A 14,644-nucleotide genomic window follows, 5' to 3' on the forward strand; every position below is an offset into this window, starting at 1 on the left:
TCCAGAACAGTCAGTTCTTAGCAACCATTTGATCATTGCTGTCAGAAAATTATGGATGGGACTAGAGCAGGGAGGGAAAATACCTGGTGATATTAGTCACTATTTCTCCTCCTGCATCTGAGGGATATATTTATTGATCTTAACACTCATTTGTGCTAAGCCTGGGCATGACCTCAAAAGTATTTCTCAACTAAGGAGCACAGGCCTTCAATACCAGTTGATCAGAGTTCTATTGGACTAAAATATTTCTTCCTGAATAAGGGTTAATATAGGGAAAGTCTGTAAACAGTTTTTAAAGACAGCATAGTTACTGGGTAAAAATTTTCTTCTCACTTTATTATATTCCATGTCAATTTTCAAAGTGGAAATAGAAAAAATAACACAAACACTAAGTTGTCTTCTTTCTAAAAGTGTCTCATAGTTTACAAATAGTTTTGTTTCTGTGCTCTTTAGGCCATGGGGGGAAATAAAACTATTTGGGATAGGAATTGTGTTGCAGTCATATATTTTCCATATATAAATGCCTGTGAGTTAAGCATCTCAAAGACAAAATTTTAGGCCAATTTGAAGAGGGGACACTGGACTAAATTGTACATGATCTTATAATACTACCTGATAATTCAGCGAGAAATCAAATACTGCCCTGTTAACTTGGGAGGAAGTATCTCTGCAGTTTCTATGTCTTATAGAAGACTTGTGTCCAGTGTGATTCTTAACCAAGTACACTCACTTGCCAGACACATCAAGTATCATGTTACTTATAGTTTGCTGTCACTCAGGGTCTGAGTATCCCTAACTGGTTCTGACATACTCTACTTAACTGAACTTGCTGGGAAATCATTCCATAAATGCACAAATCATCATCCTCTCTACACGATCATCACAGCTGAAATGTTCTCATCTTTGGCCATACTAAAAGCACTACTGTCAGAATATTTCATACCTTATCTCATTCTATATTAATTCTATTGGGTGGGTTCTTTTATCATCACTGCCTGAATGATGACTGAGAACCCGAAAGGTTAAAAGCTTCGTCATATTCATCATAGTAAGTGGTAAAGCCTGGTTTTTAATTCAGTCTTCTGAGTCTAGAGTCCTATGTGGCAGCTACTATGAAACTCCAGCTCTGAGATTATCCACATTCTCCCAGCATTTCCCAAAATAGTTCTTTGAAGAATATCTGGTAACTGGTTTTGAAGAGATGCTCTAGCACTCTGGGAATGAAGCATGGGATCTGACCTAGAAAACCAAAAATCAACACAAGCTCTAATTCTAATTCTTAGGTGGAAACAGGTATATGCTAGAATTCTCGGGAAATTTTTCTAGACAAAAAAAGCTCTCTTTTCTAGGAATTTTCTAGACAAAATTTCTCTCCATTTTTATTTATTTATTTACTTACTTACTTACTTACTTACTTATTTTTGCGGTACTGGAGAAGGAACCCAGGGACATTCTACCTCCAAGCTACACCTCCAGCCCTATTTTCCATTCTTTATTTTTTGAAACAGGGTCTCACTGAGTTGCAAAGGGCCTCACTAAGTAGCTGAGGCTGTCCGCAAACCGCGATCCTCCTGTATCAGCCTCCCAAATGCTGGGATTACAAATGTGCGCCACCATGCCTGACCTTCTCTTCTGCTTTAAAAACAGAGATGGGTGTAGGGATAGGAATAGGTAGAGTAAAGAAAAAAAATAACCAGTGGTGCACGTCTGTAAGGCAACTACTTGGGAGGCTGAAACAGAAGGATAACAGGTTCAAGATCACTGCACAGTAACTCAGTGAGATCCTACTTCAAAATAAAATGGGCTTAAGTTGTAGGGTAATGATAGAGTTTCCCTGGACTCAACTCCTAGTACCACAAAAAAGAAAAAGAAAAAAAGAAGATAAATGTATCACTGAAACAGTTTCCCATCTTGTCCTATGTGTACCAGATTTTCAGACCACTCACTCTTCAGGCAGTTTAGGTTTTACATTGTTATTAAGAGGGATTTCATGTCTACCTTAGCAATGTGCTAGTGAAAGGAAGCCATGGGTAAGGCTTAGATCAGCATGCAGTGGTGCATGCCTGGGATCCCAGCGACCCAAGAGGTGGAAGCAGGAGGATCAGAATGACAAGGTCAGTCTGGAGAACTTAGCAAGTCATCTGTCTGAAAATAAATTTTAAAATGGGTTGGTATATAGCCCAGTGGTAGAGACCCCTGAATTCAATTCCCAGCGTGGGAAAGAACAGAGATCAGTAAGTGGATATATTCATAGATTTTACATTGAGAATAATTAACAAACAAAAACATTCAATGCAAAGCTTCCTCTTTATTTACCTACCTGCTAACTTCAGAGTTCACAGTCTTGATTTTTTTCTTCATCAGAAATCGTCTCCAAAGGCAGGGCAGGGAACAACATTTCTGCCCTGTGTTTGGTCTTTATTGTCAAAAATGTAGTAGAATGAATTGCCAATGAAAAATTTAAAAAGTGTGGTATAAGCCACATTTCACAGGCACACTATATTATAGTAAAAAGCAAAAATGACGCATTTAGCTCTTTTAAAATGGCCTACAGTAACTACTTTTAAACCTAAAATTGAAATGCTGGAGATAATATTAAAAACATAATTGGAATTCTTAGAAAATAATAGCTGGACAATTCATAATATTCAAACTATGGAAGCAGCTGAGATGTCCATCAAGAGATGAATGGCTTACAAAATTATGGGATATATACACAATTGAATTCTACTCAGCCATAAAGAAGAACAAAATTATGTCATTTGCAGGGAAATAGATGGAACTGGAGAACATCATGCTAAATGGGATTGATTAGTCAGTCACAAAAAAATGAAGGGTCATATCTTCTCCCTCATATGCACAAGACAGGGAGAAATTAGGACACAGGAACAACTCTAGACGAAGGAGAAATCTTAGTGGACTGAAGGAGGGGACCTAACCAATGAAGATGGGAGGGAGGAGAAGACTTGAAGAGGGAAACACCTCCATGGAATGATGTCCATACACAAACTTGCCAAAGCCAATCCCTGTGCTGAGCAGGGGAAGGTGGGGAGGCGGCGGGAGTGGGGTGGGAACTGGGGAAGGGCTCCATGAGTGCTGTGTGCACGTATGCCTCAATCACCCTGAACTGTACCAAGACATATAATTACCATACACCAATTAAAAAAAATGCTTAAAATTGGCAGACACAGAGAGAGTTTCCCTAAGGAAGTATTATTTTTAGAGAAGCATAAAGTACATTCTAATAGGGAGGTGATGGTTAGTTTAATAAGATTTAACTAAGCTATAGATAATGCTAAATGTTTGAGTGTTGATGAATATGGATGATGCTTCTACTAAAATATCTGGATGAGGTCAACTTAAGGCATTTTATCATTTAGATGATGGTAACAGTTATTTTAATTTTTGAGAATGAGAAACCTATATAGCTTTTGGTTGTTTCTTGTAAAAGATCCAACACTGCAGAAATTGTGATAAGTCATAAAAATTATAAATAGCAAACAGGCTACTTAGAAATAGCATGCAATTAAGAAATGATAATGGCTCTTGTTTTGAATGCAGCCTGTTTACTTGGGGCAACAATCTACTTTTAAAATGACTAAGGAATTTATAGCTCTGTTACTTGCTTTCCGACATGGCTTCTGGGAACAAAAAGAGGACTGGTGAATCACTCTGTACATAATCACTCTGTACATCCTCAGAGGCATTTCCAGACATCTCCAAAATCATAGTGGCTTCCCCCTATATCCTGTAAAAATCCCAATGGCATTTTATAAATAGAAAGATCCTATAAAAACCTGATGACTTTGGAAGAGTTCCAAATTTAGAATAATTTTTTTTATCAATATCGAAGAAAACAAGAGTCACTGAGTAGATAGGTTCTACATACATGGGGCTGGGAAAAGCCAGTAATGAGAAGGGTAATTCCAAAATCTCTTACACCTTACAATTCCAGTTTGAGCCTGGGTTTATTTATCCATTTACCTGTCGACCTAACTGCCTTCTGATCTATGTTGTATCTTGAATAGAGCCAATGAAGAATACATGGGCATTATTATAATCCATCGACAAGGGAACATCTGAAAGAGCAAACTGCATGGAGCTCTGAACCTGGAAAGAGAATATTTCTGCGCTTGTCTGATGGGATTACTAACCAGCCTCCGAATATCCCTCTCCGACTCCCATTTGATCTTGGAGATGGCTTCTTGGTGGGACTGATGCTCACTCCTTAGGTCCCCGGCCTTGATTTTATCCGCCTGGATCATATTGCTCAGAGCCTCATCCACCTGCTTCTTGGCCGTTTTCAGGTCCGCAATTTCTTGTAAGAGCTTAAGGCGCTCTGCATCAAACAGTTTCCGGGCCTCCTCCCGGGCCTCAATGGTAAGCGCTGTCCTTACTTTGTCACTGCTACCGTCCCGGAGAGCACACAGAGCCGACTTGAGCCTCTGAATCTCGCCGTCTCGCACCTTCACTGTCCTGGCCATTTCCTGCTCGTGCTGCTTGATGAGATTCTCTCTCACGGCCTGCAGCTCCTTCATCTTCTCCTCGTGCAGCTTGGCTTTGAGCTCCGTCACCAGGACCGTGTGCTTGCGCTGCTCCAGCTCACGAATCCTCTTTGCTTCTTGAGTCTTCTCTCTTTCCAGCTTTGATACCTAGAGGCAGAGAGGCAAAAGGATGAATAGAAACGAGCCTTAAAGAAAAGGCGTCTCCCAGGCAGGGTCTGCGGCTACGGTGTCCGTGGACACTTCATTCAGTATGTTTTTACAAATGCCAGGCCTCTACATGCTCAGATGGGAAGAAACCATAGGCCGTGGAGCTAGGGATGCAGCGTGGAAAATGAGGAAATACCTAAGATTGTGTATATACTGTGTTCAGAAGAATATTTGGTGTTCTGGGCCTTACAGTATGGAACACCTGTATCACCTTGTTAAAAATGCAGAATCCCTGGCTCTCTCCCTAACCCTATGAGTGAAAATGTACATTTTAACAAGTCCCTAGGAAGTTGGTATAGACACTAAAATTAAGAAGTTCTGCTGTAATGGATTTCCCCTTGGTGGAGAAAAGTTTAATACAGATCACTTAGAGAACTTTTTAGACTATACAATCCTAGTTAGATGCAAACTGACCAATGTGGATGTTACTAGATAGTCCAAAGTTTGGTACTGTGAATAGGCTAATAAATTAGTGCCTGGAATGATATTATAAAATGTCTCTTTCCCTCCTTTTTCGAGGGTGCAGAAATACTAAGGCTAATGGTGAAGGTAAAAAATACACCATTGATAATAAGCTCAACCTTACCTTTTTCGTATAGCAACCTAGTTCCCATCCCAAGCACTTACGGACATACAAATGCACACACCAGCAAAACAGATAGACAAACAAAATTCAAAACCCTGCAGTTTGTTGAGTCCTTTCTCTGATTTTAGACTTTGGTGGCTGTTGCTATTTCTACCTCTCCATGGATGTTCCTGTACATCCATCTCCACATTCATTCTTATCCCCCTATCTGGCTGCCCCCTAAGCCCGCTCTCCAAGTAACTTAATAAAGTATTTCTTTCGCCCTTGTTAACTTCCAAAGATTTTGGCTAAAAGAGGCTTTTGAGTTTTGTTATTTCCAGTAGTAATATAGGTCTCTTTGTAGGTTAGCAATGGGGCTATCTTAATCTGACTGAGGCAGTCTCTGATTCAGTAAATCAAGGTGGGCTAGGCATTCGTAGAAAAATGAAAAATTTTCTGAGTGACCATGTTGTGTCCTCCTCCCCATTCTTCAACTCTGCTGCCTGACTCTGTCTCTGTCTGTGTCTTCCCCTTTTGTCCATGTCTGTCTCTCTGCCTATCTGTTTCTCTCTCTCTCTCACACACACACATGCATGAGCACAAACACACATTCATTCGCTCTCTCACTCACTCTCTCTCTCTGAATAACTTAGAAAAAAAGAAAAAATATGCGAACCCCAGGACGAGGAGTATTATCCAGTTGAATGATACTGAGCTTCTGCCATTTGTCAGATTGGAAGGTTTCAAAAAAATAATAGTTAAGAGCTTTACCAGCAGGGAGTGAGAGGGGAGGACATTAAGATTCAAAGACACTATTTATATCATGGTAATATCATGTAAAGTGTTTGAGATTTTACCTACCTCAATTGTTTATATATACATTTAGCTATAACCATATTTTCTTTGGTATCCAAGATTTATACTTTAAAAATAAAACAAAGTAAACAGACAAAATCCCAGATGCCTACAACTCTAATGAAGAGACGAATGACCTGATAAAATGTCAGCAAATTATTTGGACAGTCCCAAAAAAAGATAAATGACAGACAGAAGGAAAAATGTTCAATATCATCATAAAAATGACAAAAGAAAATCAAAATGACAGTGCAGTTTTAATATGCACCCACCAGAGAGGTCAAAGGTAAAATTACTGACCACATTAAAGGTTGGTACAGAAGTGGAATACCCAAAACTCATACAGGGTTGCAGAAGGTATAAAATGGCACATCCAATTTAGAAAAAGGAATGAAAAATATTATAAACTAAAGATAACAGGATTCAAAATACAAGTGGGGTTTTCTCAAGAGAAAAAATATGTCTATAAAAGTCTTGCATAAAAATGTTCAGAGAAGCAATACTTATTATAGCCTAAAATGGACACAGCTTAGGCATTCATCAATAGAACAGATAAACCAACTCTGATGTATTCGTACATTGAATACTATTCATCCCTTCAATGATAATATGGACATAGGTGAGAATATCCACACTGATCTCAATATCATACATGGAGGGGAGAAAGGGAGGGAGCCTGGGGGAAGCTCACCAAGTACTGTGTGCAGGGGTGTCCCTTATATTCTAACCTACACTGTGATTTGAGACTAAAGTACACCAATAAAAGTACAAGAAAAAAAGAAATAAACCAAAAAAAAAAAAAAGAAATACTATTCACTAATAAGGTGGAACAAATTTCAAGCATATGACAACCTTGAAGAGTCTCAAAAATATCCTAATGAATTAAAGGTATATATTGTAAAATTCCATGTATTCAATAAAGCTTCAGAACAAGCAAAACTAATTTATGGTGTAAAACAGAACAATGGTTTCCAAGGGGGCGGATGGTGGGTGGGATAGATTGGGGTAGGATGGGAAGAAACTTTCTCTGGGGGTAGGGTTGCTCTCTCCCTCACTCGGTTTTGAATTATACATGGGTGTACTATATGTCATCAAATGAAACACAGCACCTAAGATTTATGCACTTCATTGAATGCAAAGTATTTTCTAAGTCCACAAACCATTTTGTGGATATGCTATTTTTAAAGGACCAGCAATTGTTCTTTAAATGTCGGTTATTCTAAAAGAGTTCAAAACACAGGGTACTTTGCAAAATACTCCAACGACCATCCTCGTATCTCTCCTCCAGCTTAGGCCCAAGGTCCTTTTCTGGACACCTCCTCTTCCACACACTCCAGAGTTGCGTTTTTCACTGTAATGGCTACCAGCCACACTGAGCACTTGGGTATTTCAAGTGTGAACTGAAATTTGCTCCAAATGTAAAATACACTTAGGATTCCAAAGGCTTATTGTGAGATAAGGAATATAAAATTTCTTGTTAATCATGTTTATATTTCTTAAATTAAAATTAGAACATTTTGGCTGGGTGTGGTGGCACAGTGCTATAATCCCAGTACTGGGGAGGCTGAGACAGAAGGATCACGGGCTTAAAGCCTGCCTTAGCAATTTAGCGAGACTCTATTTTAAGGTTAAAAAAAAAAAATAAAAAATGGTGGAGTATAGTTTGGAAGTAGAATGCTTCTGGGTTCAAGCCTCAGTACCAAAATAAATAAAAAATAAAAAATAAAAATATAAGTATTTATATGGTATTTTGGATAAATTAGTAAGATACATGTTACAAATATATAATATTTTGGATAAATTAGTAAATTATATTGTGAAAACTAGTTCTGTTTCTGTTACTTTTTAATTGTAGTTGTGAGACATTTAGAAACTGTTCACATGGCTTGCATTTGTGCTCACACCATATCTCTCCTGGTCAGTACTGCTCTAGAGATTTTGGAGGTCTATTTAGTGGACGGCACTTTGCCTACACTGCTGGTGGTATTACTTACTAACACGCAGTTCTGGCTTTATTTATGTGCCAACTCCCAAAATGCCCAGGGCACCTTTATGCACCTGGGCTTTGCCACTTGATTCCTCTGGAAGTTCCGGCCTGTCTCCTCTCTTTCTTTCTCCTTACTTTCCCCTCTTCCTGGCACAGGAGATTATTAGATGGTGCATCTTTGAACCTGCATGCCTATGTTCCCTCTCCCTGCCCTTCCTGCCTCATTCCTCAAGGCTGGCTAGATGCCATACTCCACTGTCACACAACCCTCAATGCCCAAGCTCCGTGAGCGTTAGTAGCACCTCCTTCCTGGCCCTTTTCATGCTTTTCTTTATGTTCTTTCCCCTCCTCGTCATCTGTCCTCACCGACTCCTCTCCTACTGCTACACCCCTGAGTGCAAAATTCCAGAAGGCTGGCACTGTATTCCCATCCGTCTCTAGCACACCACACAAGAAGAAGGCAGATGGCATATATAGAATGAAGGCAGCCCATCACCCATCCCTTTCCTGTATAAGACTACAACGAAAATTCCAGCATAAAACAATGTCTACTTCTCTGCTTGATGTTTCAGTGCTTAGAAAGGGACAACCTAGATAATATTCTCCATCTTTCTAGAGTGAATACAAAAAAATATCTGCTATACCAGGGATGGGCAAATAATAGCCCATGGTGTTCAAGGGTAAAACAGAGTTTCCTTGATAAGTGTTGAGTTCCCTTGGCATTGAGAGCACCAAATCTTAACTTGAAAGACACTAAGAGTGGGATGTGGGGTGGGAAAAGGCAGGCAGGAGAGAGACCTGAATGGGGTTTTGAATGACAAACTCTCAAGTCCCTTCTACCATGGGAGCCCTAGGGGGGGAAAATGATCATTAGAAAATGTTATCCGTCTGGGGAAAGGTTATACTACGATGAAAGGAAGAGGATTCACAACTATTTTACACAGGCTTCACATGGTATTTTTATCTTACAACCTAATTTTAGTCTGGCCTTTGGAAAATGCCAGTGTAAAACCTGCCAAGGTTAAAGATGGTGATGATTTGAGCTTTAATGTGATCTTAGCAGTCTAGGATTAGAAGTTAGAGCTCAGTCAAAGGGAAGAAAAGGGTGGGGAGGTTATCGAGGTGAGGCAAGCTACAGAAGCTTCGGATTATCTGTAGCTGTAGCAAATGAGCCTGGAGAGCTCAACAGACAGTGAGCTGTGAGCTTTTCAGCAGGAGAGAAGGCTGAGCGTGGTGGAATGCTTGTAATCCCAGCATTTGGGAGGCAGAGACCGGAGGATTGCGGTTCACTGATAGCCTCAGCTACTTAGTGAGGCCCTTTGCAACTCAGCGAGACTCTGTTTAAAAAAAAATAATAAAAAGACTAGCCAGGCACGGTGGTGTACGCTTGTAATCCCCGCACTTGGGAGGCAGAGACAGAAGGATCGCGCAGGTTCAAAGCCAGCCTCTCTGGCTTAAGAGACCCTGTTTCCAAATAAAAAGAATATATAAAATAGGTCTGGGACTGTAGTCCGGAGGTAGAAGGGTTTCTAGGAACCCCAGTACCACCAAAATTAATAAATAAATAAAAATAAAAAGACTAAAAAACAGGGCTGGGGAGTGTAGCTCAGAGGTACAATGCCCCTGAGTTTTATCCCTGGTACTGCAAGGAGTACAAATGATTCTTTTTAATTTCTTGTTTTCAACCAATTGTCCTTCCTGAAAACAGAAGCAAAAGTGCAGATAGAAAGACATATTCCACCCCTAAATTAGGCTCTGGGAACTTGAGGACACGGAAAGCTGGCTGATGATCGAGGAGCACCCGAGGGACAGTGGTGTGGGGTGAATGTTCACATCGCCTTCGTCTCCACCATCTTACAGACGAGGATTCCCACCATGGCACCTCCAGTTCATGTCTCACTAGGAGTCAATGGGCTAGCAGTTTGAACCTTGTTTTCGTCCTCAGTGGAATGAGAATAGCAGCTGTGCCCTCTCTCTGCCCTAGGTCTGAGTGGGGATCTCTGACTTGTTCCTTCCTCTCCTGTGTCCTGTGCTCACCCTGCTCACTCCGTCGTAGTCCACTCTGAGGGGGTGTACAGAGCCAGAGCTGTAGGGAAGCCATCCCTGGGGGGCTTAAGCACTCAGCGCTCAACCATAGCCTCACTGTGTCCACGCGCGAGAACAGAGGAAAGTATCATAGTTTAATGGGTTAAAGAAAAGGTAGATTGGGTGGAAATCCATTCCCCATCCAAGACTGAGGTTTTCCATCTAAAAAAGGACACAGTATTTATGCCACAGGATCATCAGATAAACTTTTAAAAAGAGTCATGTGGGATGGGGCACACTTGTAATTCCAGTACCTGGAGGCTGAGACTAGAAGATCACAGGTTTCAGGATAGCCGCAGCACTGTAGTGAGGCTCTCAGCAACTTTGTGAGACCCCCTCGTTTAAAAATAAAATAAAAATATGCCGGGTGTGGTGGCACACGCTTGTAATCCCCGCGCTTGGGAAGCAGAGACAGGAGGATCGCGCAGGTTCAAAGCCAGCCTCGCGCGCTGGCTTAGGAGACCCTGTTTCCAAATAAAAATGTAAAAATAGGTCTGGGAGTGTAGCCCAGAGGTAGAAGGGCTTCCAGGAACCCCAGTACCACAATAGATAAATAAATAAATAAATAAATAAATAAATAAATAAATAAATAAATACACAATAGAGCTGGAGGTGTAGCTCAGAGATAGAATATCCCTGGGGTGAATCCCCAGTATTTTTTTTAATCATATAAAAATGCCAGCAAAATTGTGCATGTCTATAAACCTAGTACATGGGAGGATCACAGGTTCAAGGCCAGCAGCCCATGGTAACTTAGTAAAATTGTTTTAAAATAAAAATTAAAGTAGGGCTTGGGGGTGTAGCTGTGTAGTCCAATGCTAGAATGCCCCTGGGTTTGTTCTCTAGTACCACCACCAAAAATCAATCAGTCAATTAATCAATCATCAATGAATCATGAGAGTTTATTCATCAAGTAGTAGTAAGCATTTCTGATATGCTAGGCAGTTCTCTCACCTGTCAAATGGGGAGAGCAAGGATGCCCACTTTGGATAGTAATGCATTAACACTCTCCATGTGCTTGGCCTGAACGGCTCAAACATCAACACGCACACACACCCTTACAAAGGAGATGCCACTACGATTTCATCTGACAGAGGAGGAGAGGGAAACGCAGAGGGGCTTCATGACCTGCTCAGAGTCACTCCAGCACTCCGTAGAAGATATGGGTTTAGGAAGGATCAGGTGTGCTTGGCGGAGTACGACTGATCTTAGACACTGGATGAGCTGTAGCTATTGGCATCATGCTTGTGACTCTGCTCTTTGCATGCTGGATGTTGTGGAAATACCAATGAGATTATTTGTTTTGCTGAAAAAAGGAGTAATGACCCACCATCTCAAAGAACTGGTCCATTCCCAATAGCTGAAATGTCATTTTTATCATCAGAGCCTGACTGCAGACCAAGAATGTAAGTTCATATCTGGCCATTGTTCATATTTTCTCTCTTAAAGCCTTTTCCTCTGAAAACACAATCATATTTATTTATAGTAAAACTGCTTTATGACTTGTTTGCCCTGTAGATTCCCTTTGCTCTTTGGGGATGGCTGCAGGGAGGCAGTAAGACTTTGCCTTAGCATCTGTGTTGGGACTGTAAATATCAGCCTTGTAAAGGGAGATAGCCAGGAGCAGCCAGGGAGGGGAGGATAATTCTTTGTTTGTATTCAAGAAGCAGCTGCTAGTGTCTTGTCAGAGGAAAGGAGATCAAACCTGCCAGCCGGCTTGGATACGGGGTCAGGAACTGTGAGCAAGGCAGCCTCCCTTAAGCTTGAGTGAGAGTCACTCATTTTAAAAGGCTTAAATGTGTGGAAAATTGGCAGTGGTGGGTCCTTAAGGCTTCTGCTCCTTTAGAAATTTATGAGTTTATTCTGTGTCAAAAAATGGCGGTTTATGGATACTAGTCTTCAGACAAATACCCTCTTCTTATGAATGTCATTTGTCATCCCGTTGTTGCTGTGAGCAGAAATGTCTGCCTCCCTTCAAATGTTACACTACTCCAGGAAAAGTTAAAACCGATAAGATGTTCACAGATGGCGAGACCTGAAAGGAATCTTATGGTGGAGTGTTTGTCTACACCAGGGCTGGGAAGCCCTCATCTGAATCACCTGGGCGACTCTACCCATTACAAGTCCTAGTCCTTACTGTGCCTGCTCTTTGGAATCCTTGGCTCATGGGCAGGAGAATATCCAGGCACAACAAGCTCCCCAGAGCTCTTGTACTGCACAGTGAAGTGAGACACAGATCTGGAGAATCAGATTCAATCACATGAATTAAAGACATTGAGACACTTAAATTTTCCTAAAAAGAGAAAGACAAATACTCTCTAGGACTTCTGACTCTCATACTAATGCTATTTTTTAAAGCTCATGTTTCCTTGTTTTATACAAACTAAGATATTTCCTTTGTAAACTTTACATTAGGGTTTATTTATCCAAGTTCAAGGCTTAGCTAAAACAAGAGGCATTGTGTCTGGCTGAACCAAAGCCCATTCATTATTATTATTGTTAAAACATGGATAAATAGATTTTTTGAGAGGAAATTACAAATAGAAATTTAATAGTAATGTCAAGAAAAAGAGTCACGTAAAATGGAATAAAAATATGTATTGGTTTGTGACCTGCTAATTGCTGACCTACAATATTTTTTTTTACTATACCTAAAGTTATATAAATTTAACAAGTTCATGCTGATAAGTTTGTCTCCAGTTTCCATGTTGGGTATTTTAAAATGCTCTTCTAGCCATGACTTTACTTGATATTCACACCAGCCTGGTAAGATGTCGGTTAGTTTATCCATTTAACTGATATGATTCAGAGAAATAAAGGGATTGTTCTAAGTTTAGTTAGCAACCGACCAAAGTCCAGAGCATATTATAAAGAACACTAATGTTAATAAGCTTTTGAGAGTTCCCCATGTGCCAAGCAGTGCTCTGGGCACTTGGGAGCAATTTTCTCATTTAATCTTCATAAATACTTTATGTACTTGTCTAATTTACACCTCACCAGAGCCCCGATGAGATAGTCGTAGTCTTTTACTAACAAAGAAACCAAGGTATAAGGAATAGTCCACTTTTCATTCATTTTTCTATTTATTCAACAAATAGATATAGAGTTTTAAGTTCTGGAAGCTATTTAGGCTCTAGGGATGCTAAATCAGTTATGACTTTGCCTTCAGAGAGATTACACTTGCATTAGGAAATATAAACACTAAAGAAGTAAATAAATGCATTTATAAATTGCTTTGAGATGAGTCAAGACCACTGGAGAAAGTGGTCTCTCACAGGCTGTGGTCAGATGCCTGAGCAGCCACGACAGGAGGTGAGGGAGGGAGCTGCTGGTCAGGGGAAGGGCAAGGACAAAAGCCCCACATGTGACTGGTGTATCTCTCTTGATCCAGCAAAGGGGCTGGAGCAGCATGGTCAGGAGAGTAGTGGGAGATGAATCAAAGAGGGAGGTAAAAACCGGGCGTAGTGATGTACACCATTATCTCAGGACTTAGGAGGCTGAGCTAGGAGGATCACAGGTTCCCAGCCAGCTTCGGCAATTTAGCAAGACCTACTGCAATTGAGACCTTGTTTCAAAATAAAAAATTAAATAGGGCTAGGGGTGTAGCTCTGAGGAATCCTCTGGGTTCAATCCCCAGTACTACACACAAAAATAGAGGAAGGTGGGGATCGTATCCTATAGAGGTAGGAAAAACTCTTTGATTGAGGGGGATGTAGAAAAGCAGTGTACAGTACTAAACAGCAGAGTGATACATTGTGATGTATTATAGCAGGACTGGTATGAATGCAAAGGGCAAGAGTGGAGCTGGTCCATGGCTGTGCAAGGATATGTTGGGATACGGTACGGTGGTGGTTGTCCTTGTCTCAACTTTCCTGAACTGGGCTTCCCGAGGAGGCGAAGCTCCATCTTGTGAAGGTGTTTACCTCACTTTCTGTGTACACTGTGCTCTGCGCCCTCCACACACATACAAAAGCATCCCATGTGTGCAGGTGCAGGGGGTATTGCCCTGTGGCCACCAGTGGGAGTCCACTAGAGTGGGCTAGCAGGCTTGTCGGCCACAGCCACGGGTAGTCCTCACTCACCTTGGACTTCTCTTGATGCAGCTCTATCTGGATGTCGGTGAGCTTGGTCCTGAGGTCTTCATTGGCAGCTTGGAGGGCGACAATGAGTGCCTCGGGCTTCTCGCCCTTGTTCCGCCCTTTCTTGGACATTGTTCCTTTCTCAGTGGAGTCTGTTGGTTTACAATCTTTTCAAACAGGTGCTGCCATGTTACTGATTCTTTCCCCGGCATGCACGGTTTCAGCATCTACTGCGTGTTGCTCCTAGGTAAGGTCTCCTCAGCCGCTGTCCTGGAAGCCCTGTGAAGAGGCAGAGACAGTGGTGACTGCTCAGAAGAGACCCAGGCTGGCGGCAGCCTGTGCATCTCAGCCTGTGTGGCCT

General features: G+C 41.2%; 1 protein-coding gene across 3 annotated transcripts in view; it reads right to left on the minus strand.

The window, feature by feature from the left end:
• Window positions 1–14,415, minus strand: part of JAKMIP2 (janus kinase and microtubule interacting protein 2) — a gene marked incomplete at both ends in the record, with an annotated part of 65,892 nt that extends 51,477 nt beyond the window's left edge. For all 3 annotated transcript variants that reach the window (XM_080699217.1, XM_080699219.1, XM_080699218.1), the window contains 2 exons: window positions 4,155–4,652; window positions 14,287–14,415. In XM_080699217.1, the coding sequence (XP_080555343.1) occupies window positions 4,155–4,652; window positions 14,287–14,415 (627 nt within the window). The remainder of the gene's footprint in view (window positions 1–4,154; window positions 4,653–14,286) is intronic.
• Between the last annotated feature and the right edge of the window lie 229 nt (window positions 14,416–14,644).

This window comes from Muscardinus avellanarius, assembly GCF_963383645.1.
Source record: "Muscardinus avellanarius genome assembly, chromosome: 7".
In the NCBI taxonomy this organism is placed as follows: Eukaryota; Metazoa; Chordata; class Mammalia; order Rodentia; family Gliridae; genus Muscardinus; species Muscardinus avellanarius.